This window comes from Gorilla gorilla, chromosome 14 (assembly GCF_029281585.2).
Source record: "Gorilla gorilla gorilla isolate KB3781 chromosome 14, NHGRI_mGorGor1-v2.1_pri, whole genome shotgun sequence".
NCBI classification, from domain to species: domain Eukaryota; kingdom Metazoa; phylum Chordata; class Mammalia; order Primates; family Hominidae; genus Gorilla; species Gorilla gorilla.
Window position 1 is genome coordinate 111,548,708 of NC_073238.2, and position 26,078 is coordinate 111,574,785.

The following is a 26,078-nucleotide window of genomic DNA, read 5'->3' on the forward strand; positions in this document are numbered from 1 at the left end:
CTGTTTAATACTTTAATACTGTTGCTGAATGAGTCTTTCTAAATTAACACTTTCAATTTCAGCAATTCACAATCACATTCAGAGCCTATGGCAATTGGGTCTCAACATCCTGCTCCAGTCTATGCCCTCCTTCCATTCATTGATTCAATAAATGAACGTTTAGTGAAACACACAACATGAGCTCCCTGGTCAAGTCTCAGTACTCTGCTAGGTACATTCTTGAAGAGCTCTCTTAAATATTATTTGTCCACTCCAGACCTCTGTAACTTGCTAATGAATGCATTTTTCTACTCTACCACACCTGTGCAGTAAGACTTGAGGGCATTTTCTTCTTTTTTTATGTTCTCAACATTTCCTGAAGCAGTGCCTTACACATAGCGAACCCTCAATAAGCATGTGTTAATTAAATGACTTGCTAATTAAAGAAGAGAACAAATTATACAATAAACTGCTCAGTGAAACATAGGTTCTTGAAACAGTAGGGAAGAAAACCAGTAAGTTTAATTTTAAAAATAAATAAATAAACCTCATTGTTACTAATTACTTGTTGTATAAAATATTCTCCTTTTTGCAGTGAGTCTGTGTTGACTATTTCACTCCATATCACCTACCATCACAATCAAATGACAAGTGCATTAGAAGATTATATATTTTTTACTCCTTGCACACATTTTAGGCATTTGAAAAGGTATCAGTTTAGTTTTAGGAGAGGAAAGAAAGGCATATTTATCAAAGGCAATATTAGACTTAGTTATTAAAATATACTTATTTCATGTAGTGATAATGTTCTTTTACATAGCAATTTTTTTTAATATCTGCTGTGAGTAGGCCTCTGTGGTAGGTGCTGGGACTTTTGCTAGGGATCTGAGGCCTAAGGTAAGGTTATCCAAAAGGACTTTGGAGGGCAGACATGACCAAGACTGTTACATTTAAGTTAAAAGTGCAGTAAGTGATGCAGTAAACTCTGTAGGCTGGAAAGTCAAGGAAGATGGATGTGAGCCTTGAGCTGGTCCAGGGAAGATATGCAGGATACCAAAGAGCAAAGAAAGGGAAAGGCTTTCAACGTGAGAGAAGGCAGTCATACCTTTGTGTTGTATTTAGGATTTTTTAACGTGATCGCCTTACAGCAGAACAAGATACTAAAAGTGGTTTGAAACCAGCTATGGAAATGTGTGTATTCCATTTGGTGTAACTTCAAGTAAGCCTTGATGGCCTATATTATAATTATCAGTTAAAATGATTATTGACTTAACCTCATTCCCTAATCTTTCTCAGTACACAAGTGTTTGCCATCATAACCCTCATGGCCACAGAACAGCAGTTCTAAAGAGCTCCAATTGCTTTACAGACATTCTTAAATGACTTCACCCAAGCCCTCAATGAAGTAGGTGACAAATGGAAGATCTGCTGACAGGATGCTGTCACCATGGCAAACAAAAAGCTATCTGTCTGAGGGACTGTTCTGGCCCAGGGAGATTGGTGTAACATTCTCTTAAGTTGGTAGTTAGCATTTCTTTCACTTTACCAAAATCACTGGGTGCCTAAGATCTCCTTGAGGACATGGAATATTAGTCTTTGAGTCCCTATTGCCTAGTCCCAGTGTTTGGCAAATAGATGGGGCTTAATTAAAGTTTGGAGAATTAAAAAATGAATGAACAGATAGATTGAAGGTGGGGGCATAGGAGTTTGCTTATTTATTGTTTCACTATGTGGGAAGAGCTTAGGTTAACTGTAACGGAAAATATACAAACAACTGATACTGTCTATGCATGTGAGATGGAATTAAACGGAACAGAAGGTTCTCTGTATTGTGGCCACGCAGCTCTCAGGTGCTGCCCGTTCTTCCTCTCTAGTCTTCATTTTACCCACTTAAAAATGATTTGGAGTTCTACCAACCAAGGGGGTCAACTTGAAACTAACTTTGCTCTGACATCAAAACATAGAAACGTCCTAGTGGAACACTTTTATTGATGAAGTATAAAGTCATCCTATCTTATGGATCTGAATCTGAGTGGCTAAAAGCCACAGGATTAATAATGACATGCCATATGATATTCAACTACAGTAATGTAGTTGATATCAAACTCCATTGTGCTGTTGAACAAGTAAGACCTAAAAAATAAAGTTGGAGATTTCAGTAGTACTGGATCCTTTAAGTACTTTCATTAGAGACTGAATTGCGAGTTTATGGGAGCAGGAGAAAATGAGTTGGGAGGAGATTCATGAAACCAAAGCAAAGCTCATCAACAATGAAGGTTAGGCATGTGGCCTGGAGACAGACAGCAATGAATTGTGTAGTTTTCTATCTGAAAGTAGAGAAACAAGCGAAAAGAGAGAAAAAAATTGATATGAGAAAAATGATTTAATTAATCATATTTTCAGTTTTTTTCTTCAATAGGTGAGTGTTCTTCAACCCTATTGGTTTCAACCCTATTGGTTTATCATTTATTATTGAGTTCTTCAACCCTATTGGTTTATTATTACTTCTAACTTTCTATTTAGTCTGCTTTACAGGATTGAAACAAACAAAATGTACATGAGAATATGTCTGTCTAAAGTGATTTCCAGATGCTTTTAGCCACTCAGATTCAGAACCATAAGATAGGATGACTTTATACTTCATCAATAAATATATTCCACTAGGACATTTCTATGTTTTGATGTCAGAGCAGAGGTAGTTTCAAGTTGTACCCCCTTGGCTGATAGAACTCCACGACATAATTTAGGACTTATTTTACTCATGTAAATATCATCCTACAATTTGGCTAGTCAATGTTTGATGCAGTGTTAAACTGAATAAAGTTAAATTTGGAACCAAAACGATTTTAAGCCTAAACCAGTTTCAGTCAGCTTTAAGATTGTGTACAATGAAGATTTCCAGTGGAATGATGGTACTGGAAGGTCCATGGCCAATTTTCTCAACTGAGACAAAAGCCTGAAACATGAACAAGTCCCAAAATAGGACTAAAGCAGGATTAATAATGGCATGCCATATGATATTCAACTACAGTAATATCCACTCTGCGCACAATTTTATCATCAGTACTTCCTCTTGGAGCCCAGAAGCTGTGTCAGTCGCTTTCTGCTTTCCCTGCTGACCTTTTGGGAAATTTTCTGACACTGATGGAATTGTCATTCTGTCACAGTGAAAGACAACAGTCATGGAAAATGGTGATTGGCAAAAGCAAGAGCTCAGACTGTTCTGTCCTTGGCAGTTTCAATAAATTTCACCTCCTGATTTAAAGGAAAATGAATGTTACTTAAAGATTTTGAAGTTTCTTTAGCACATTTCAAAACTGCCTGGCTTACCTAGTCGTAAGGCTAGACAGTCAAGATAACAGAATATAGAAAATTTATAGTTTTAAATATTGTAGCTCATCAATTCCTTTTGAAAAGTAGAATAACATTGTACCCTTACATTTCTCATTTTTAAAATGTTGCTTTTAGTTGGTGTGTATTTTTTTTTTAATTCAGTTTAGCTTGGACAAGTTAAACACATACTAGGTTGAGTTTTTCCTACAAAATAGGAGGTTTTCTTTCTTATAATATAGTGACTATTTTTTAAGTAAATCTGACCAGATTAATCCAAGTTCTATAACTTACTACCAAGATAGTCTTGGGCAGCTTATTTTATCTCCCCAAATCCTTAGTTTATTCAACATTAAGTCAAATAAAAATAAATCAAAATATGCACACATCTCATAGGATTCTGGAATAGGTTAGACTTACTTAGTGCCATGCCTGGCACTTCACAAGTTTGCTACACCAAGGGTCTTGGGCACCAGACTATAGGTAAAGCATTTGACATCCAAGTGTTTCAGTGAGTTTATCTAAATAAAAAATTTGCTGTTACAATTTAAAACAAAATTAGAAAATTTCTGCCCCAAGATCTTGAAAAAAGTATTTTTTTCTAAATGGTATAGGAAGTGATCAGTTAGTCTTGAATGAATAAAGTATCTCCTTTAAATCTAAGTCTGCAATAATTTATTCTTTGCCTCTAAAATTATTAGGCATCACTAGAGGCTGAGTTTCCTTTATTGGGAATTAGGAATGTGTTCTTTTCCATTGATTTAGCTTCTCTACTGAGCTTCTTATTCTCTCTGTTGACTCTTAGTTCCCACAAACACTCAAAATATTGCATCATTTTCTTTTTCCTTTTCTCTCTTAACCATTCCTTTGAAATCAATGCTAAAATTTTCTTACCAAAGCCAATTTTCAGAGTGTGGTGGCAAAGCAGTTCTCTTCTGCTTCAAACCTGTCCTGATGTGATAACATCAACCTTTAAGAAGTGGAAATGAATGTTTTGAGAAGAAGGGGGTAAGAGCAACTTCCCAACTGCTCCAACTTTTTTTTTTTCAATTTTTCTTTTTTTTTAACTTTTATTTTAAGTTCAGCAGTACATGTGCAGGTTTGTTACGTAGGTAAACTTGTATCATGGGGATTTGTTGTACAGATTATTCCATCACCCAGGTATTAAGCCTAGTACCCATTAGTTATTTTTCCTGATCCTCTCCCTCCTCCCACCCCCCAACTTCTGATAGGCCCCAGTGTGTGTTGTTCCCGTCTATGTGTCCATGTGTTCTCATCATTTAGCTCCTACTAATAAGTGAGAACATGCAGTATTTGGTTTTCTGTGTCTGTGTTAACTTGCTAAGGATAATGGCCTCCAACTCTATCCATGTCCAAGCAAAGGACATGATCTCATTCTTTTTTATGGATGCATAGTATTCCATTGTGTATATATACCACATTTTCTTTATCCAGTCTATCATTGATGAGCATTTAGGTTGATTCCATGTCTTTGCTATCACGAATAGTGTTGCAAAGAACATACATGTGCATGTGTCTATATAATAGAATAATTTATATTCCTTTGGCTTTATAACCAGTAATGAGATTGATGGATCAAATGATAGTTCTGTCTTTAGGTCTTTGAGGAATCAGACATCCTTTGATTTAAATATACAGGAAGTCTCTGATTTATGAGGGCTTGGCTTGCTATTTTTAAACTTTACAATAATGAGAATACCATAGGCATTCAGTAGAAACCATACTTTGAGTACCCATACAACCATTCTGTTTTTTTCATTTTCATTAAGATATTTAATAAACATATGAGATATTCAACACTTTTTTATAAAATGGGCTTTATGTTAGATAAATATGCCCAATTGTTGACTAATACAAGTATTCCAAGCACGTTTAAGTTTGGCTAGGCTAAGCTATGATGTTTGGTAGGTTAGGTGTACTCAATGCACTTTCAACTTAGGGTGTTTTCGAATTACAGTGGGTTTATTGAAATGTAACCCCAGCATAAGTCAAAGAGTATCTATAGTCAGGCACACCACCATTTATCTTTAAGTACAAATGCATGCCCTAACAACATACAGGAATGATACAGGGGAGGAATATCTACAACTGCTCCCTTCTTTGCTAACACAGATATTTGAAAAACTATGACAATGCAGTGGCAATCAAAAGTCATTCCTCAATAGACTCCTACTGTCTATCTGTCTTATATATCTGTGTATCTATATACGTGTATTTATTTTATCATCAAGTTTCTTTGAAGAGCAGACACTGAGTTGAATCAAGAAAAATGACCTGGTTTTGTTCCAGTCCTCTGGACGCCAGGTTGAGGACAGGCATGCTAGGTAATAACTGTTTTCCACTGAGTACATGCTAGGTCACATTGAAGCCTACCTGGCAGCACCAGCCTTGGTTCCTGGGCTCTCTATTGCACCAAGACATTTGTACAGGTGTTAGGGTAGGCCTGGTGTTCTTTTCAGAATATTGAGGGGAGCTCTGAGTTACTATCATCTACCCTATATTTCTGGAGCTGGCCCCCCTCAATGAGCCAAGGACTGAACTAAAATTGAATTGGAATCAGACTGGCTTGTGCTAAAGGACAAAAGACTGCAGTGGGATGTGAGAGTTGGAAGACAGCTTGGGGGCCTGCTCCGCAATGGGGTCCTTTCTATGGCTTCCCTGACAAATGGACTTCCAGACTCTGCTGGAAAGACGGGGTTGGGGTGGGCAGCCCATTCCATTGGTAGGCTTCTCAAATCATGGAAAGGATTGTCCTTATTTTAAACCAGTATTTACTTTCCTCTAATGCCTGCTGTTTCTCTTTCATTTCTCAACTTCTCCATCTCCCTTCCTGCCTCTTAACACTCCCCTTGTCCTTTTAAACCACAGATGTCCTGATCTCTATGTGATTCTTCTAAAGATAACCATTTAATAATGGGTTTATTTTCAGTAACCCATTAGGTGGAATTAGATAAGATCTGTGACTGTAATAACCACAGAACCTGAAAATTAATACGTGGTCAATACATAGAAATTACAATGTAAATACCAATATGATGTACAGGAAAGCATGGGAGCTTTGAAATCAAATAGGCCTAACTTAGACTGCAGGTCAGGTATTAACTTGCTCCAGTGTCACTTTTCTGAACCTCTGTGGCTTCAGCTTTTATTTTAAAAAGTAACAATAAAACCCATTTTACAAAGTTGTCTTGAGAATCATCTGTGCAAAGCATCCATAAAGCATGTAGCACAGTTCCTAACACATTGTAGGCACCCAGTAAATACTAGTCTCCACACCCAACCCATCCTTCCTCAACCAACCTACCTCATAATCCCAAGTAGCAGTATAAAGAGATTAAGGAGGCCAGCAGGCACCCTGGCTCATGCCTGTAATCCCAGCACTTTGGGAGGCCAAGGCAGGTGGATCAGTTGAGGTCACGAGTTCAAGACCAGCCTGGCCAACATGATGAAACTCCATCTCTATTAAAAATACAAAAATGAGCTGGGTATGGTGGCAGGTGCCTGTAATCCCAGCTATTCAGGAGGCTGAGGCAGGAGAATCGCTTGAACCCAGGAGGCAGAGGTTGCGGTGAGCTGAGATTGTGCCACTACACTCCAGTCTGGGTGACAGAGCAAGACTCCCTCTCAAAAAAAAAAAAAAAGAGATTAAGGAGAATACATGTTCAACTTTGTTCTTTCTAGTCCCATGTCCTTGGATAAATCACTTCACCTCCTTCATGTAACCCTATCGTATAGAACCCCATCTACCAAAAAGGTTTGCTGTAAGGATCAAATGAAACAGCAGATGGGTAATAACTTAAAAATCATGGTGTTTTCTCTAAATGTAAGGTATTGTTATCACCAGCAGTAATTTATCAGTGAATAATTGCTGAACAAATGAATGAATGAACTATCTATTCTTTCCACCCCATGCTTCCCCACACTGGAGCAAGGAGGAAAAGCCCAACAAACTCAGTACTGAAAATTGGTACATACGTCTTTATGGAAACATATGCACATGCATCAATAGGCACAAATGCAGGCGAATACTCTCACGTGAACATTTGGCAAAGAGTCCCTTGACTCAATGCCGATGTAAAATTATAAAAATTTAGATCCCTTCTGTTAGAGTTTCAACTACTGATGCTCTTCCTCTAATTTCTTCTAGGAATTTCTATTACATCACAATGTTACGGGATCCAGTGTCACGTTACCTGAGCGAGTGGAAACATGTCCAGAGAGGGGCCACTTGGAAAACCTCTCTTCATATGTGTGATGGAAGAAGCCCCACCCCAGATGAGCTGCCTACCTGCTACCCTGGGGATGACTGGTCTGGGGTCAGCTTGCGGGAGTTTATGGATTGCAGCTACAACCTGGCTAACAATCGCCAGGTGCGCATGCTGGCTGACCTCAGCCTGGTGGGCTGCTATAACTTGACTTTCATGAATGAGAGTGAAAGAAACACCATCCTGTTGCAGAGTGCAAAGAACAACCTGAAGAACATGGCCTTCTTTGGGCTCACTGAGTTCCAGAGGAAGACACAGTTTCTCTTTGAGAGAACATTCAACCTCAAGTTCATCTCCCCCTTCACACAGTTCAACATCACGCGGGCTTCTAACGTGGAGATCAACGAGGGTGCCCGCCAACGCATTGAGGATCTAAACTTCCTGGACATGCAGCTTTACGAGTATGCAAAAGATCTCTTCCAGCAGCGCTACCACCACACCAAGCAGCTAGAGCACCAGAGGGACCGCCAGAAGCGGCGGGAGGAGCGGAGGCTGCAGCGAGAGCACAGGAACCACCAGTGGCCCAAAGAAGATGGGGCTGCAGAGGGGACTGTCACCGAGGACTACAACAGCCAGGTGGTGAGATGGTGACCTCCTGCCCTCTCCTCTCTCAGGAGGGGGAGGATGAGCAGGCACATTGACCTTCTGTTGAGGTACCTTGGAGAAGCTGGGCCATTCTGAGGACATCTGGCTGTGTGTGCTTGATTTGGACATCTTCTTCCTTCTTTGTCTTCATTTTTATCCAGCTGGAGATTATCCGTCTTGTTCTTTTTTTTTCTTGACATTTTGCAATTGGTGATATTAAGTAGGGTAGGAGTGCATCCCATATAGACCATTTTAGAAGGCCAAGGAGAGCCACACCGAAAAAGGAGACAGTTCCTGTGATCTCCTTTGCAGGAGCATAGAATAGTTTGGGTACCAGGAACCCACAGAGGCACACATGAAAAGCCAAATTATGGCTTGGATGTTCTGCTGAAACTGGTCTATGTCATACTGTCTCCTGTTATGAGAATATCAGTCGGTATAAAGAGAGAGAAAGAGAAAAACATTTCAGCCCTTAGATGAGGTCTTACACCAACCCCCACTTGGCTGTTGGCTGTCATCTTGAACTCTATTTGAATGTGACTTAAATCACAAGTAACGTGTTTTGTTGTTGCAGTTGTTTTGAAACAAAATTATCCTATTATTGACCATTGCTAGAGACCCACATCCTACAAAATCCTGACATCATAACCTTAAGCCATGCCTTTCCTTCCATCTTTTAGGGAATGGGGAGTGGATCCAGGACAGGGGAGGTTGTAGCCCCTGAGAAATGAACATTGGTAGGAGCATTTAAGAGAAAACTTGCTTATTTGCTAATGCCTAAAGGGGTCTCACTTTACCAATTGTTACTTTCAATGTGAGGAATGAATGATAAATTAAGAGAAAAAAATATCAGGAAGGTCAATATATGCCTAACATTTCTAAACTGGCCACATAACCTTAGATTTTTAAAGGAATATTTCAGAGTTTAACCTTTTTGGAGAAGTTATGTTCTTTAATCGGGTACTACCAGTCTTGAAATTTTGCCACCACAGAGAGAAAGATGTTTTTAAAAGCTTGGCCCAAAGAATAGGAACCTAGCTAGCATGTATACAAAATATATTTGAGGTTACTAAATGAATAAAAACTCTGAATTAGGCCAGGAGACATGGAATACCATTCATGGGATGGTTATCACAGGAGTTTAGAAAGACTCTGCCTCCCAGCATCTTGAATATCTCCAGCCTGTTCACTGTTTTCTTCCTACATGATCTTTACCTGTTGTTAGACTGTGGCCACAGCCAGTAAATCAGGCCAGAGTGTCTAAAACTGGACAAGAAATGTGCTGCATTGCCGAGTTCTTATTTTTGCCTTTTCATAATCCCAACTACAATAACAAGAATTTTATTGACTAATAAGGGGATATGTATGGAAGAAGGAAGAGAAAGCCTTTGTCTAGCATTTATTAGGAGGATCAGAGTGAGTGGGAAGTTTCACAACGGATTGATCTGATCAATCCCTTCAAGGAGCTGAAGGCAAAATGTGTAAAACCCCTAAATCAGATTGAAAAGCCTATTTCATTGATATCCAACATGTTTGATGTTTAAGCTAGCTTTACCTAAGCCACTTCTCAGCCTCCAGAATACTCTCTCTGGGGTTGTGAGTCAATCAGCCCACAAGCATTCATGGAGTGCTTACCTGCCCCGAGGGAAGTCCAGCAGCTCCACCAGATAGAGATCTGGAGATGCTTCTCTCACTGTGCTTGGCTTCATCTGGGGTGCAAGGGAAGGCATTATCGGGTGGCTCCCTTGCTCCAGGAACTGAACGAGGCCCTTTTCATACCTTAAATATATTCTGCACAACAAATGGATATTGTTAGTCTCCATGTCATAGATGAAAATAGTGAAGCCCACAGAAAATAAGTAGCTCCTCCACGAGTTGTAAGCTAGGTCTAGCTGACTGCAAAGGTCAAGTTCTCTTTACTCCGTCACCATATCCATATGGAATAAGGGCTCGTCCTACCTAAAGCTTCCTGCCAATAATGCAAGAAGCCAGCTGCAATTTCCCATAAGCATTTGTCTCTAACCCATGTGGGTAGCCCAACCATGACAGCACCACACTAACAGTGACCCAGAGCCATACTGCATTGGGTCAGTCCAGCCCCCTCCACATCACTGAGCCATCAATGAGCTGAGAGATCAATGACTTTTTAGGCAGCTGTGTTTTTTAAGCCATATACAAGAGTAAGTTAAAAGGGGCCAAGTAAATGTTGCTTGTTAGTTGGTAGAGATTAGGCTCACAAAATATTTCTCCATTTCCAGTGATTTGTTCCTAAGGTAAGAAGGGAAGGAGGATTGCAGCTGGGATTAATGATGGTCTCTCTCTCTCTCTCTCTCTAGCTTCTCATCTCATTGTTAGGATCTACTGTTCTGCCTAGAATAGCAGGACTGCAAATTATCCTTCTGCCTGCCCCTGTGACACACACACACACACACAAACAATCCAGTGTTTTGTCATGTGGAAAATCAAAACAAGTTAGAAAGCATTCAGATTGTTTCTTTTAAACTCACTTTAAAATTTTGGCAAGGAATTCATGCATAACTGAGACTCGGAGGCAGCCCCTGCTCATTTCACGCTGTTCCTTAGGCACCTCGGGATTGGTATCAAAGGCTTCCACTGCCTTCTGCTGAAGGCATGATGTATGGGGCTCCACTTGAGACCAGGTATCAGGATGTTCAGAGGGAGCCAGCTCTTTATGTTGGCCCCAGGCCAGTACTAAGCAAATTAAAAAGACCGACATGGGCTTTCTCCCTCATATCATTTCATTCTAAAGCAGCAAGCTTGTCATACCCATGGGGTCCTATGTTGATAGAAATGGAGAGGTAGGGATGCAGTTTATTCTCCAAAAATTGACTGCCCACTTCCATGCTGAGTGATGCTCAGGGAAGTGATGCCAGCAGAAGGCGTCTGGGCCTAAGGATCCATGGAAGTCAGGAGCATTAAATCCCAAACCAAATCAACTCCAGATATATCAGTGTCAAAAGCCCAAGAAAAGACAAAAAAGAAAAAAACAATCCCCAGGGGTTCTATGACCCTATTGACTCCTACAGTTCTTTCCCTTCTCTTGGCAATGGAAGCTTCAGTACCCAGATTGGAGATTAGGATGAGACATCTTTGTGTATATGTGCACGTGTGTGTGTGTGTGTGTGTGTGTGTGTGTGTGTTTTATTAAGGACTAAGATACACACTTATCTATTCTGTCTCCTTCTAGCTTTTAGGCAGCCTACTCTTGGAAACTGGAGGAAACTGCCCTGAGAATTATTAGAATGCTCATAATAGTAATTGGTAACATTAACAATCAGTGTTAGACTACAGTGAGGCATATCATATCATGTGTTTTTATTAAAAATGATAAAGATGTGTTTCTTCTCATCTAAAGGAGGTAACTTTGTCATAATTAGTTTGATTAAAAGTTTGAAGTATGAGGACTCCTTGTTATGCCTTTAAGGTAATTTTTTAAAAAAATCTGAGTAGAGATAGTACTAATATTGGCAAGAAGGTCCCCAAGATAGACCTAGCAAGGAGATAAGAATAGATCATTAAAAAATAAATATAAATGGATTGGATAGAATTCCCATTCAGCTGTTTTAATACAGAAATTCAAAATAGTGACTTAACATGCAAGCTATTTCTCTCTTACTTAAAGGCAAACTGGTTTTACAGCTCTGGTGTGTGACGTTACCAGACGCCTAGGCCCTCTCCTGTTGCTCTGTCATCCTAATGTGCTGCATCCACCTCATGGACCGAGATGGCTGCCACAGCTCCTGCCATCACCTTTACATTTAAGATAGTAGAGAGGAAGTGGAGAGAAGTTGCACATATTGCTTCCAGTCACATCTCATGGGTTAAAACCTAGACATTTGCCACATCTAGCTGCAAAGAAGGCTAGGGAATGTCTTTATTATTGATTGTCATGTGCCTTGATAAGCATAGGAGGTTCTGTTATTAAAGAAACAATGTGAAATAATGTGGAAATTAATACTGATAAAGACTATCGGTATCTGATACAAAAGGGAACCAAACAATATTTAAGTGCTTTTTAATGTCACTTACTTCATCATATGTTTTGCGAAAGACTAAAATTCATCACTTTGTGTAGCATTTAATGGTTTTCAGAACATTTTTGCATGTGCTGTCTCATTTGGTCCTCATTACATTCTTGTGTGCTAAATAGGACCTCTATTCATTACACCACTTGCTAGTTTGGGATGGAGAGTCAGAGATGTTGAAAGATTTCCCAACGACTCTAATTTATGAGCAAGAAAGTTGCTTAGAGCCCCAGCCTTTTGACTTCATAGCCTTTCTGACTACTTTATGCAGCTCAGCATCAGTACTGGGATTGGGAACTGCAAGAATATGAAATGTAAATCTTTATTGATTTATATCCTTCCTTACCTTTTTTGACATGGAAAATGCCAAAGACACTGGTCAAGTTTACTCTCAGCTCCCTACCTCCAGTGAGGGGGCCTCTTATTAGGAATGAAATATCCAAGAGATGGGCGGTGCTGCAGGGGAGACCAAAACTCAGAGGAGGCATTCAAACACTTCTATCAGGGTGTCTACTCCATCCAACTCAAAACCTATTCAATATGAAGGCCGAGGGAATGTGCTCACAACTCCCTATTAACGGAAATCAATATAAACCCGCCCCACCCACCCCCCACCACCAAAAAAAAAAAAAAAAAGAAAACTCTCCCTTTTTAATGTCTTCTTCCCCAGGCTCTTGGTACTTTGTCAGCAACATACTGCTTTCATTCTTAAAGGTTTCATTGGCTGTTAAATGAGTCCCTTTGCATACTCACTGGAGAGAGGAAATGCTTTAAGTTGTCCTAAGATAACATCTGCACACAGAGAGTTTATCTGATTCCTTATCAACCGTGATCTCTATCTGAGGTCCTGTATAATGGGATCATTTAGAGATGGGGGTTAGGGAGAGTAGGAGTAACTCTAGAGAAAATTGTGGCTCCTAAAGGAGGCAGATCTTTCCAAGGTGGAAAGGTAATGAATTAAATATATGACATGTAATACTGAAAAAATAGAAAAATGACTAAGATACAGTCTCTGTCCTCTAGAACTAGGGCAGCCTGGAAACATATGGATTATAATTATTTTAGCTATTTAAAAGAAATGAATGAAGAGGATCTTGAGACAGGACCAGAGCATTGGAATTGTTGTAGGGACTGAAAGCTGAGTTGGAAGGATCAGATCAAAGAGAAAACTGGGTTGGACTTACACAAGAATACCCTGATCTGATCGCAGCTGTGACTCCAAGGTTTTCCTTTCCCATAGTTGCCGTGACCCCATTGGTCACCAGAGCAACTGCATGTCTTCAGGCTGGGTATTAGGGCTGGCTGGGTCTGATGATTCTACCCATTTTGTGCCATCTGAGGAGCATGCGAGGGTTCTTTCTCCAAGGCACTTTCGGCCTTCCTTCTTCTCCCCTTCCGCCATCTCCACTGGACATAAGCCAATGCCTGCTCTCTTCTCACCACATTCACCTGGACAAATCTGAACTAATTTCTTGAGACTTCAAATTAGCCCTTCTGAGCAAGTGGGCAGGTTCTGAAACCTGTGTGTTTTGTAGCCTAATGAATTGGTGGAATGCACATGAACCCATCTTCATAGCATGTGAAAGAACCAACCTGCCTGGCAGAGGTGCAGAAATTTCCAGAGGACTGGCCTAGCTATAAACACCAGCAACATCTGCAACACAAAAGCCCTTGAACTTCTAGGCAAGGACTCATGCTAACCTAGCAGTACTCCAGATTGAGAACGCAGATGGACAGGTGTCTCTTGAGCCTGTGTTCCAAGATGTCTGTGGAAAGGATTGCAACTGTCATCCTTTGGCACACTCAGTGGAACCTGTGTGAGCTACATGTTCTGCTGCATTATGGGAACTCATCAAAGGGCCAGATTGACATCTTACCAGAAAAACCAGTGTTTTGAGGAGCAAAAGTTTTGTGTACTTCGGTAATTGTCACATGTGTCTTCCACCTCCTTGACATTTATTTGTTAATCATATGATCATTTTTTTCACTTTCCTTTTTTTCTTTCTCAGAAGTACTTCTGGGGCTTTGATTGCATTATTTCTCTTTTAATGTATCATTTCAGTGTTGGAAAGAAAAATCTGGATCTTTATGTGGTGACCCATTTTAGATGTAGATAGTTATTCAGTAGATAGTAAATTATTTCTCTTAAGAGATATTTCCTTTTATTTCTGTACAATAATATGTATGAACTCAGTTACTAGGGGACTGTATTGTGACATTATCAACCTTTATTGCTATTTAAAAATGATAGTTTGTAGAACTGAAGATTTCCATTGATGTGAAGCACAATTTAATGAATAAGTTAAAATATTAAACTGTTGTGATGTCAAGAGCAATTGTCTTCCCCTGTGTTTTTGTCAGAGACATTTTTGCAAAATGAGCAAAGTCACTAAAACACTTTAAGGGATTTATGGAAATGGAATCCGTAGGATCAGCTTTGTCAAACTCGGGAAATCCATGCTTTGGATGCAAATGTGGTTTTTGGATGTGAAACATGAAAAGCCATAAAAGACAAAGAAAATACGGATTGAAACAATGTAGAGCCTCTGAGGCCAGAGAGGATTTTATAAACTCTCAGAAACATAAGCTTCTAAAACCATGGTTCTCAGTAACTCTCCCCCTCGCTGCCCACACCAGCGCATTGAAATCCACTGTGAAATGTGAAAAAGCCTCCTGGAGATGAAGGGACGAGGTACAGATTTGAGAAACTGTAGTGGGAGAGAAACAGGGATTGGAGCAAAGGATCTGGGAATAGTCTAAAAGAAAGAAAGAGACAAAGAAGGAAAGGAGGGAAGGGGGAAGGGGAAGAGAAAAAACAGCAGAAGAAAATCACAAGCACTAACATGGGCCTCTCTCCACAGTGTTAAAATGTATTTCTCCAATGTGAGATTTTATTTTTAAATAACCAGTTCCTGTAATATAAGCAAAGAAGGAGAAATTTCTAGTAGAGGAAAAAGCTCATTCATTCAAAAATTTCTTGAACAATGCAATTTACTTGATATGGTTTGGCTGTGTCCCCACCCAAATCTCATCTTGAATTGCAGTTTCCATAATCCCCACGTGTTGTGGGAGAGACCAGGTGGAGATAATTGAACTATGGGGGCCATTTTCCCCATCCTGTTCTAGTAATAGTGAGTTAGTTCTCATGAGATCTGATGGTTTTATAAGGGGCTTTTCCCAGCTTCATTCTGCACTTCTCCTTGCTGCCACCATGCGAAGAAGGACGTGTTTGCTTCCCCTTCCGCTGAACTGTGAGTCAATTAAACCTCTTTCCTTCATAAATTACCCAGTCTTGGGTATGTCTTTAGTAGCAGCATGATAATAGAATAATACATTTTTTTTTTGTTCTGTAGAAGTGGGAATTGTGGATTCCTTTCTTGCTTATGGGTGAGATTTGTAACCTTAGAAAAATCTGACCATGTCCCTCTGTCTAATGGGAATCATAGGCAAGGGAACTTGGCTTTAGAACAACCGAAGTAGCCACAGGAAAAGCTCCAAAAGACAGTGAAAGTCAAACACACACAAACATGGCATGCATGTGCACACACAGGCACACACACACATGCATGCACACACAGCACAAATACACATGCACACACACACACGTGCACACACAGAGTGAAAGAGTTAGGGGGCTTTTGTCTTGCGAGAAAAACCTCAGATAAGAGAAGGACCTGGGAATCCTAAGGTTCACTTCTTTTCCCATTCACCTTGGAAATAGTGTTGAAAATAAGATTGAAAAAATGTTGAAAATATTATTAAAAATCTACTCTCCGTGTAATATGGTTTTACTTTCACAGATCAGTTTTCATATAAAATATAAATTTGCAAATTAATGGAGTATAAAATAATCCAACCTATATTTTTATTTCATATAATGTTAATTTTTTATGATTGTAAAGTAATACATCATCTTAGATAATATAGAAAATACTACTTTAAAATCCATACATTATAGAGCCAGACTCCAAGATTATTTTGATCAATCTCTTTCCATACTTTTTATGCATTAGCAATTATGATACAATTTTAAATAACCAATATTTTTAGGAAATTGGAATCATGCAATCTATGCAGTAGAAATACATATATTAACATCTGAATAACTATTCTTTTAAAATGCAATTTTAACAGCCGCATGTAATTTTGGATTCCCATATCTTTGGTCATTTTGGTCATTTTCAATTTTTCCACTAATATAAATAACACTGCAATTAATATATTTGTACCTAAGCAGCAACTATGTAGAAGGCTCTGTAAGCCTGTTTGAGATAGGACAGTGGACCACTTTGTTGTATCATCCCAAAAATCTGGGAAGAAAAAAAATATTCAAGATTGTCAAAATTGCCTAGAAGCAGCTAAATGAATTGTCAACAAAAAATTTCATCTACGTAATCAAGGAAAATTATATGTATCTCTCTAGAATCACCCCACCTGGCCTAGGACTGAAGTGTTCATTCTTCAAGATGTTGGGAGTGTTGGCTGCTGACCGACAGCTCTCAGCTGAGTCTCTCTCAAGGACTTGCCCTTAGTTAGAGAGAGACACTTCTACCAACGTCATGCCATCTTTGGGACCATCTAATGATATTGCTGTGGAGATGGAGGCCAGGGCTTTTAACTAGAGACAACTCTGAAAGATCATCTTAGCTCCAAAGCTCCCCGTAGGATCAGCTGAGGACTTTGTTTCAAAGCACCTCAGTTCACCATTTCCCTCTGCCCACTCTGGTTCCTTTGCCCCCCACAATGTGTTGCCAATCAACTTTCCACACAGACATCTCCATCACAGACTGTGCTTTCCAGGACACTAGACCATGAACTTGCCAAAGAACCCCAGGTTCTCATCTCCGTAGCCTTCTGCCTGAGCTACTTCTGTGTCTGAGTACCTGGAGTTTTGCCCTCCTCTCTTTTGAGCTCAGCTATGTTTTTTTAACCTATTTTGGATTATTTTTTCCAATATTTCCACCAGTTTAAAACTGAAAGAGGGATCTGTGTTAGCTCAGTTGCTCAACTTAATGGAATCAGTCTGCTCTTAAATTTAAAATTTTCCTTTAAGTCTGTATTTCTATTTTTTTTTTTTTTCATTTTTTAGCTCTTCATCACATCCTTTCCATTCTGAGGCTCTAGATTTTCCTGATTAACTTTCATTCGTTTTCTACTTTGGGGAACTTTTCTCTCTGTTTTCTCTTCTCTTCCATAAACCTTCCTGTTCACATTCATTCCCTTTAGTAGTATTTTTGTTTCCTATTTGTGCCTATAATTTACTTTACCTCTTTTATTGGTCTACTTTTTATCTTTTTTAAAAGGACAATCAATTTAATCTCTCTCTTAATGCCTATCTTTCATTTTTATTCATCATTTATACTCACTTCTCCGTCAAAGTTTATTTTAATTTCTCATTGCTGTTTGTAGCTGTTCCTTTCGTTTTTTGAAACAAACTTGTTTTATTTCTTTTATTTTTAACTAATAGGTAATGCTCAGATAATTTCACCTACAAAATTTTTACTTTTTGAACTACATTGAGGTTCCTTTGGGGTTTTGTATGTGTTCTATTTTTTTTTTTTTTTTTTTTTTTTTTGAGACGGAGTCTCACTCTGTCACCGAGGCTGGAGTGCAGTGGTGTGATCTCAGCTCACTGAAAGTTCCGCTCCCGGGTTCACACCATTCTCCTGCGTCAGCCTTCCAAGTAGCTGGGACTACAGACACCCGCCACCGAGCCTGGCTAATTTTTTGTATTTTTAGTAGAGACGGGGTTTCACCGTGGTCTCGATCTCCTGACCTCATGATCCTCCCGCCTTGGCCTCCCAAAGTGCTGGGATTACAGGCATGAGCCACTGCGCCCGGCCGTATGTGATCAATTCCTATAAAAATTTCATGGATACCTAAAATGAATATGTATTGTCTTTTCAAATTATATATATATATATATATATATATATATATATATATATATATACACACACAGACATATATATAAAGTATATATGTAAGTATATATTATATATATAATAATTTGAATTATATATTCCTGTTTATATACACACACATATATGCATAAAATCATATTTAATTTATCAGAGACAGAATGTGTATAAAAATCTCCCTCTATAACTGTGTTTTTATCAATTCCTAACAGTTTTTAGCTTATATATTTTGGGGATTTGTTATTTAGTGTTCATGACTTTCATATCCTTCATTGATGAGGCTACCATTCTCAATAAAAATGACTTTTTTGGCTGGGCACGGTGGCTCACGCCTGTAATCCCAGCACTTTGGGAGGCCAAGGTGATCGGATCACGAGGTCAGGAGATCAAGACCATCCTGGCCAACATGGTGAAACCCCATCTCTAGTAAAAATACAAAAATTAGCCGGGCGTGGTGGCTGGCGCCTGTAGTCCCAGCTACTCAGGAGACTGAGTCAGGAGAATCACTGGAACCCGGAAGGCGGAGGTTGCAGTGAGCCGAGATCACACCATAGTACTCCAGCCTGGCGACAGAACGAGACTCCATCTCAAAAAAAAAAAAAAAAAGAGAAAAGAAAAAATGACCTTTTTTTAATCATTTAATACATTTTGCTTTAAATCATTCTCTTGTTTTTGTATTATTTTAACATTTTGTCATTTATGGATCACGTGTAGTTTAACTTTTCTTCACATAATCTAAATCTTTTTATTTGAGAATTGTTATAATTTATAGATTACTGACTTCTGTTGTTTTCTTCTTTTATGATTTTTACTATTTATGCTTTTCTGTTTTATTTTCTCTTATGATAGGCTATCATTTATTTGAATCAATGTTAGAAATGCAACCACATTCGACTTTCCTTTATGTAATTTGAAGATGTTCACATTTATATGCTTCCCTTTTCCTACTTCCAAGTATTTGTTTTAATTATCTGGATAAAAACTCTGGGTTAGAAATAAGACTGTAGATTCATACTGTTGTTGCTGCTATACTATTATTATAGTTAGTGTGGTAACTATATCAAAAGATGTGGGGAAATTATACAAAGTGAAAACTCTCACCCTGATCTGAAAATACTGAGTCACTTTCAAAGTCAAGCCCCACAGTTCTGGGTAATGCTTGCATGTATCTGATCATTTAAATTATTCAAACAGTTGTTGCATGTGAAATAAGAAGACATGAAGGTAAAGAGGAAATTAGAATCTCACAAATTAGTGTTTAAAAGCCATGGGGACAGCTTGCTTTCACAATGTCATCAGTTCCTTGAATAATATGTTTGTTCAGAGATTAAAAAAAACAAAGGAATGAAAATTTTATCAGGACTACAGAAATGCAACTGTTTTCGGGTTTAATTTATGACTAGCTAAGCCCATCATAACATACACAGTGGAGAGGAGGAAGGAAGTGACCTTCTGTAGTAGGGAGCATGATATTTTCTTAGTTTGATACTATAATTTTTAAATATTTCCATGTAAGAACACTGGCAATTTTAATATTACAGTAAGAGTTACTGAATAAATATAACACAAGGCATTTTTTTCTGGAAAGGAAAGACAGTGCCTTCACAAATCCATGGTGCTCATTTTATCTGGGGCACAGCCAGGTGCTAATGTTCTCCCCTGCTTGTCTCCATCCCTACAGGTGTTAGACTACAAGCAGTCATTAAATCCTTGCAAATTAGGGCATCACTCCCAGGAGCCCTGCCAGGAAGCCTGCCAGTTAAGGTATAAGCAGAAGCATATATATTACCGTTCTTCTAAGAAGCCATTGCTGATGGTTAGTATTCACTTGTGCAGCTGTGAGTCGCTGCCATGAATCTCCTGCCACTCCCATCCTGCTCTTCATGAGAAGGTAAAAGCAGAAGCACACACAGTATGTTAGCCCAGTCGCCACAGATGAGCCATGATCTTCCACTAACAGCCTCATTTGCTCTGCTATCTAGGAGAGAAAGCCATCCCTAGATGAGATACTCACATTTAGAAAAGTTACTCAATACATTCAGCATCGCACCATGAAGTTACACATCTTGGTGTTATTAATTACCAGTTTTACTAAAGGTCATAGCTTTCATTAATTTTCAACAGTCCCCAAACTCACACTACCAAGGTTTATTCCCCCATAATGATCTCTATGACTTGATAGAGCATCAGTAGAGAATCTACAGTATCTTCACAACTTTCTAAATCTAGAACCCAGAATGATAATAATTTGAGTCTTTTCACTCTTTCTATCTTTTTATGATACCTTTTGCTTTCCATTCTAAAAATTTTCACTAAACATTTTCCATGAGCCAAACACAAAACTAGAGGCTAAATTAAAAGAATAGGGTCGTTTTGACCCAAACACTGTTTTCAGCATCTCTTTAGAACTCACAAACCAAGTGTCAGAACAATCTAGAAAAGATTATTCCTTGTCCCTCACAATAACCTTAGAGAAACTCTCCACCCTCAACCATCTGTACCTGCACACTCCACCTTTCTTGTCCCCTGTACACAACTTATTCTAAATCAGTATTTTACTCTGTGCCCAGATGCTCTTCAGCCTAGACAGTCTTCCCTCGTCCTTGTGCCATAATCCACAATCACAGACCCAGCTCTACCTCACTGCATGCCTAGCTCAACATCCAGGCATCCAGCTCAGCACAAGCTTGGATTCCTGATATCCCATGATTAAAGGTCAGGGGCATCCTTGACTCTCTTTGATCCTGTACCCCAGACTTTAGATCCTTAAAGTCAGGGACACCTTTTGCCTGTTCACTATTGTTCAATAATTCTGAGCCTGGCATGTAGTAGGTACTCTCAGTACAGTGTATCTACTATATCTACTATGACATATATATATATAAAAATACATATTATATATTATATATATAAACTATATACATATTATATATTATATATATGTTGGAATTATCAGCATCATGATGTGATGCTGAACGTATTGGGTACCTTTTCTATATACATTGGATGAGTAAATTAGTAGGTAAAAGAATCAATGAGAGGGTGAATCCAATATGTCTTCTTAGGCAAGCTAAGCAAATCCCATAGTGTCTTTAATGACCTATATTCTAATGAGTCCCAAATAGAAAGTGTTCTCTAGGCCCCTAGTTTTAGTGAATTTCTGAACACTTGCACCTAAATGTCTTTCACCCACCGCTTCAATTCAACTTAACCCAAATGAAACTCATTATCTGCTCTTTTGCCATTGAAAAAAATCTGTTCTTGCTTTTGTATTCCGTTATAACTCCCAATTGAGTCATGACCTGTACAACTCATGGGGTCACGCAAGGTAGAAGCCCTACTCACCCTAACTCCTCTTACCCATCTTCATAACACCGTCTCTAAAGTCTCTCTCCTACTCTCCATTCCCACAACCACCAATCCAGTTTAGAATTTTATCCTATCTCATCCTTTTTGCCAATAGGAGCTTTTAAGATTTATTTTAATCTTCACAGAAATACCAGAAGGCATTATCTTTCTTTCTAATTAGAAAATTGAGTATCAGAGAAAGTAAATAATAACCACCTAATGGTTCCTTAGTTGATAAATATTGGAATTAGAATTTGAAGTCAGTTTTGCTTCAACCTAAAGCCCAAGTTCTGCTAGGCAATGATTGTTCTTCAAGCCTCCAAAGCCTTTCCTCTCAGCTCAACTTACCGTTTCAAAGACCTGGTCATGTCACTTCCATGGCCAACATTCTTAATGGTGACAGTTGACCTTATGATAAAGTAAATGCTCTGCAGCATAGCAATTAGGACCCATCGACCCATACCCTGTCCCCAAACCATGTCATCTTGCTCCCTCTGAAATCTGACCTATGTTCTAGTTACACAGAATATTTGGAGAATTCCCCCAAATGTTCTAGGGAGAAAAATGTCTCAGGGGATCATTGGGTGAGTGAGGGTAGAGTTGATTAAGAAGATGAGGGAAGAAGAAAAAGGACAGCAGAGACCTGGACAACCCTCAGGGTGGTGGGCTTCTGATAGCTGAGTAGGCAACTGTGGTTCTACCTCCAGTGTAGAAAGAAGAGCAGAGAGAAGGAGGGGATATTGAGAGAGAATTCTTTGATGAGCTATACACTCTAGAATCATAATAGCTGAGAATAGTGCAATCTGACATTCAGATACCATTGCAATAATGAAGTCACACGCTACAGGCAGGAGACTATGTCTGTAAGGACACTTGTGACTCTTCTAATGAAAAGTTTTTGTGTGCCTGTTATAACACGGAGGGACCCACTGGGGAAATTCTGTCCTAGTTCTACTGCATAGCTGTCTTTGGAAAGAGAACCTAAGTATGTATTGTCATCCCAAAAAAAAACAAAAAACAAAAAAATTTCAGCCATCTGCCAAAATTACTGAGGTTAATGACGAAGAAGAGATCTGATTATGTTTAGTATAATTTTAATATTTCTATTTTTATTTATTCGAGGACATGTAATCCTAACCTAACCTTTGGTAAACCAGATGATTTTAGTTTATATTTCCCACTGATAATACTATTCTTGATTCTTTTGCCTAGATAAGTGGGAGCTTATCATGAAGCAATATATTTTAGTTTGAGTTTGGCCTTTTAGTTTCTTTTTCTACATTAGGACTCACTATCTTGTTAGCATGTGGTTCCTGGGCTGTCTATGGATTTCTTTGATGAAAACCTCAAGGTAAATTGGTTTGCTTTACCTCCTGAGATGGTAATTTAGATAGACAAGAAGAATCAGAGTCCTGAACACTCTCATTGGCCTTTCATGATCACATCTTCCCGTAAACAATCAGAAACAGGTAACAGTGGCAGATTAACTCCTTGCTGGCAAAAAGAAATCCATTCTAGACTGGGGATCAGCACAGCTCTCACTTCAGCTCTGCCATCGACTCCTAGAGTGCCTCATCACAAAACACCAACATATTTTCAGGATCAAAAACAGGTATTCCAGCAGAAGCCCTGGCCTGCTGCCCGTTCCACTCTTTCCCACCCCTCACTCCATCTCGTGCTGTAAGGGGGATGATCTTAAGTCTGTGGACACCTCAGGCCAGAGGTGCAAGCTGTGGCCAACCCTCCCATCAAACACTTACCCATTGGATGGACTCCGCAACCCAGGCCAGGATGTGTGGTAGCGTTCCTCACACAGGGGCACCAGCTGCAGGGGTCTGACCCCCAAACCCCGACCCAGCGACGGATGAATGAAGTACACTGACACACAGATATTCTGCTTTGCCAGTCCAGCTGAGTGTCCAAGCCACTTACAGACTCCAGCAGAGTCCTGTAAACAGCTGTGACTGTGGCCCTGACCAGCTAGTGAGACTCGCGTTTATTGGTAAAGATTAATCGATAAAGGCTTGAGTCAACACCACTAGAGGGTAATTGACATTGTGGACTTCCTGAGTAGAAAGCACTTAAGCACCCACGGTACATCAAAGATTAGTCTTAAGACCACATGAGTAAACAAGCTAGCTAGATAACTTCCCCATATTCCTTTGTTATTACTCTAATTTATTTAGCTAGAGATCAGGTTGCCTTCAACCATATATATTATCAAAGTTATGCAAACTCTCAGGCCTTCCAAGAGGGTTTGTGGCTATCTTAACTAATATTTTTCCTACCAGCCTGACTGAACCCCAACAAGGATGGATCTTGGGAAGAGGTTTGCAGGTCCTGTAGGCTGTGAGGGGTTGTTTGGGGCTAATAATTTTGGGGTCCTCAGTACCTGGAACATGGAATAGAATGGGGGAGGGCCACAAGCTTCAGGGGACACATCTATCCTGGGCCCACATTTCTTTTCCCCACGAGGAGGTGCACCGCTGGAGGAAGACCGTGGCGGCTGTGGTTGCTGGGGTCCCAGGGCTGGTGTTCATGCTCAGCCCCTCTGGGCCTCAATGCTGGTAGGAAGTGACAGGATGGCTGGCCCAGATGTCGCAGGCAAGCACTAGTCAGAGACTGCTTGAGAGGTGGAAGAGGGAGTTGATTGTCTAGTTGTGATAATTTCCTCGGCCAATCATAGGACGTACCTGAAGTTCTGTCAAAAGAGATTAACTCCTTTGGGCATTCAAATGCAGAGAATCCCTAAGAATCACATTGAAATATGAATGTCCACAACCCCTGTTCTCTTCTTCTCTGTATTTCCAGGCTCTGGAAATGTAATCTATAAATAAATATTAGATGAATGTAATTGAATGAAAATTCCCGAATGAGGTCATGTCTTAAGGTCTTCTCAGGTAACATCCGAACAGATACTCTTTTCCCATGACGGTTGGCTAGGAGGGAAGGAGGCACTGGAACGGAGGCAAGCCTGTGTGAACTGGCACGGAGTAGGCTGCTGCTTCAGATTTTGTTGCACACCTACCCTAGAAATAAATCAGCCTTTCCTAATCCTCTGCATAGTGGGCAGGGGGCTTAGGCAAAGCGGGAGGGGACAGCCCTTAGGGTGACACTTCGCCTGTATAATCACGTGGGCCGTCTGTCAGACGCATGATTCCCAGAGAGGTCAGCATGTTCCTTTTGGGCCTTTCAGATACTTTGTAGGCAAGTCAGTGCCCAACATAAGCCATTGTTTATTTTCAGGGATGTGGAAACATTGACTTGCTCTGGTTTCAGATCTAACCATCCTATTTCCCAGTACATTTCATGCAGAACCTGCCTCAAATTTTCCTGGCAATAGGGGGAATATGAAGTCTAATTAAATAAGTAAATATCTGATGTATATTTGTATTGGACAGGCTCCACGAACTGGAAGAAGAGGCTTTGCATTATTACCTTTTGGGTTTGTGAACAAGTTTGTTTTCTAGAATGAAGTTGCAGAGTGTACTGCAAATATAAATGGAGAAGTCAGTTCCTTTATTTGAGGCCCCCGACCATCTTCTGTTGTCACCATGGAGATGCCATATCTGCTGCTCCTAGGGGAAAACATGGCCCTTTGTCATTATCAAGTTATTTGATCCTCTCTTCTTTTCAGCAGACACACAAGCATACACATATGGGACATTTTAATGCCTTCTTATTGAAGACCACAAGCCTTTGCGTGTGGCTTTGAACCATCCTGTCACCTGGAACATTGGTTTACAGAGGTGGGAACACAGCTCATACAGCTTCTCCTTTTGCTAATATTTTAACCTGTGGTCCAAGATCTAAACATACGGTATTGATGGTCAAGCTCGACATCACCTTCCAAATAGTCTCCTCCAAAGCAAACACTATTGTGAATATCCTTCCTGTGTCTCTGCTGCCATCACAGGGCAAGAAATCAGGGCTGCAGATTTCCGTCTTTATCCACCTCCGTCTTCATCTACAATCTCTTCCCAGGCTGACAAGATCACCACCAGACTCCACTCATGTCTATAGCACCGAGTAGTTGAGACAAAGTGCAATGGGGTTGATGGTAGACTGTGTGACTGTTCACTGAAGTCCCTGTGCCTCCCTCGGGGAGGTTTATAGGTTACCCTTCCCTGCCCCATCAGACTCAGGCAGGGTCAATGAAATGTGACTGGAGAGAAATGTTGTCACTTCTAGGCTGATGTTTTAAGAGCAAGCACGTGCTTGAGCATTCTTGACTTCGCTCTGCCCAGCAGCCAGCGATGCTCAGAGGAGTGGCTGCTCCACCAGCCTGGCTCTCCAAGTGCAGATGATTACAGGGGTGACTTAGTGAGGAGAGCCCCAGCTGATCTGCAGTAGACAGACAGCGTGACGGAGAAATACACCTTTGTTGCTTTAAGCCGCTGAGATTTCCACAGCCTTGTTTGAATGATACAGAGTCAAGCGTTAGTTATTTTCAGAATGGAAAAGTACGTTCCAACTTTGGCTCAGAATACCTGGCTTCTAGTTCTGCCTCTTCCTAGAAGGGAGATATTAGCCAAGGTGTTTAAACTTTGTGAGTCTCTGCCCAGCTTATCAATCTCACAGGG

At 39.9% G+C, this 26,078-nt stretch overlaps 1 protein-coding gene across 1 annotated transcript in view; it reads left to right on the forward strand.

Moving 5' to 3' along the window:
• The window catches only part of HS6ST3 (heparan sulfate 6-O-sulfotransferase 3), a 751,431-nt gene extending 736,873 nt beyond the window's left edge, over positions 1–14,558 (forward strand). The window contains exon 2 of the mRNA XM_004054668.5: positions 7,478–14,558. Coding sequence (XP_004054716.5) covers positions 7,478–8,186 — 709 coding nt within the window. The 3' untranslated portion in view covers positions 8,187–14,558. The remainder of the gene's footprint in view (positions 1–7,477) is intronic.
• The last annotated feature ends 11,520 nt before the right edge of the window (positions 14,559–26,078 follow it).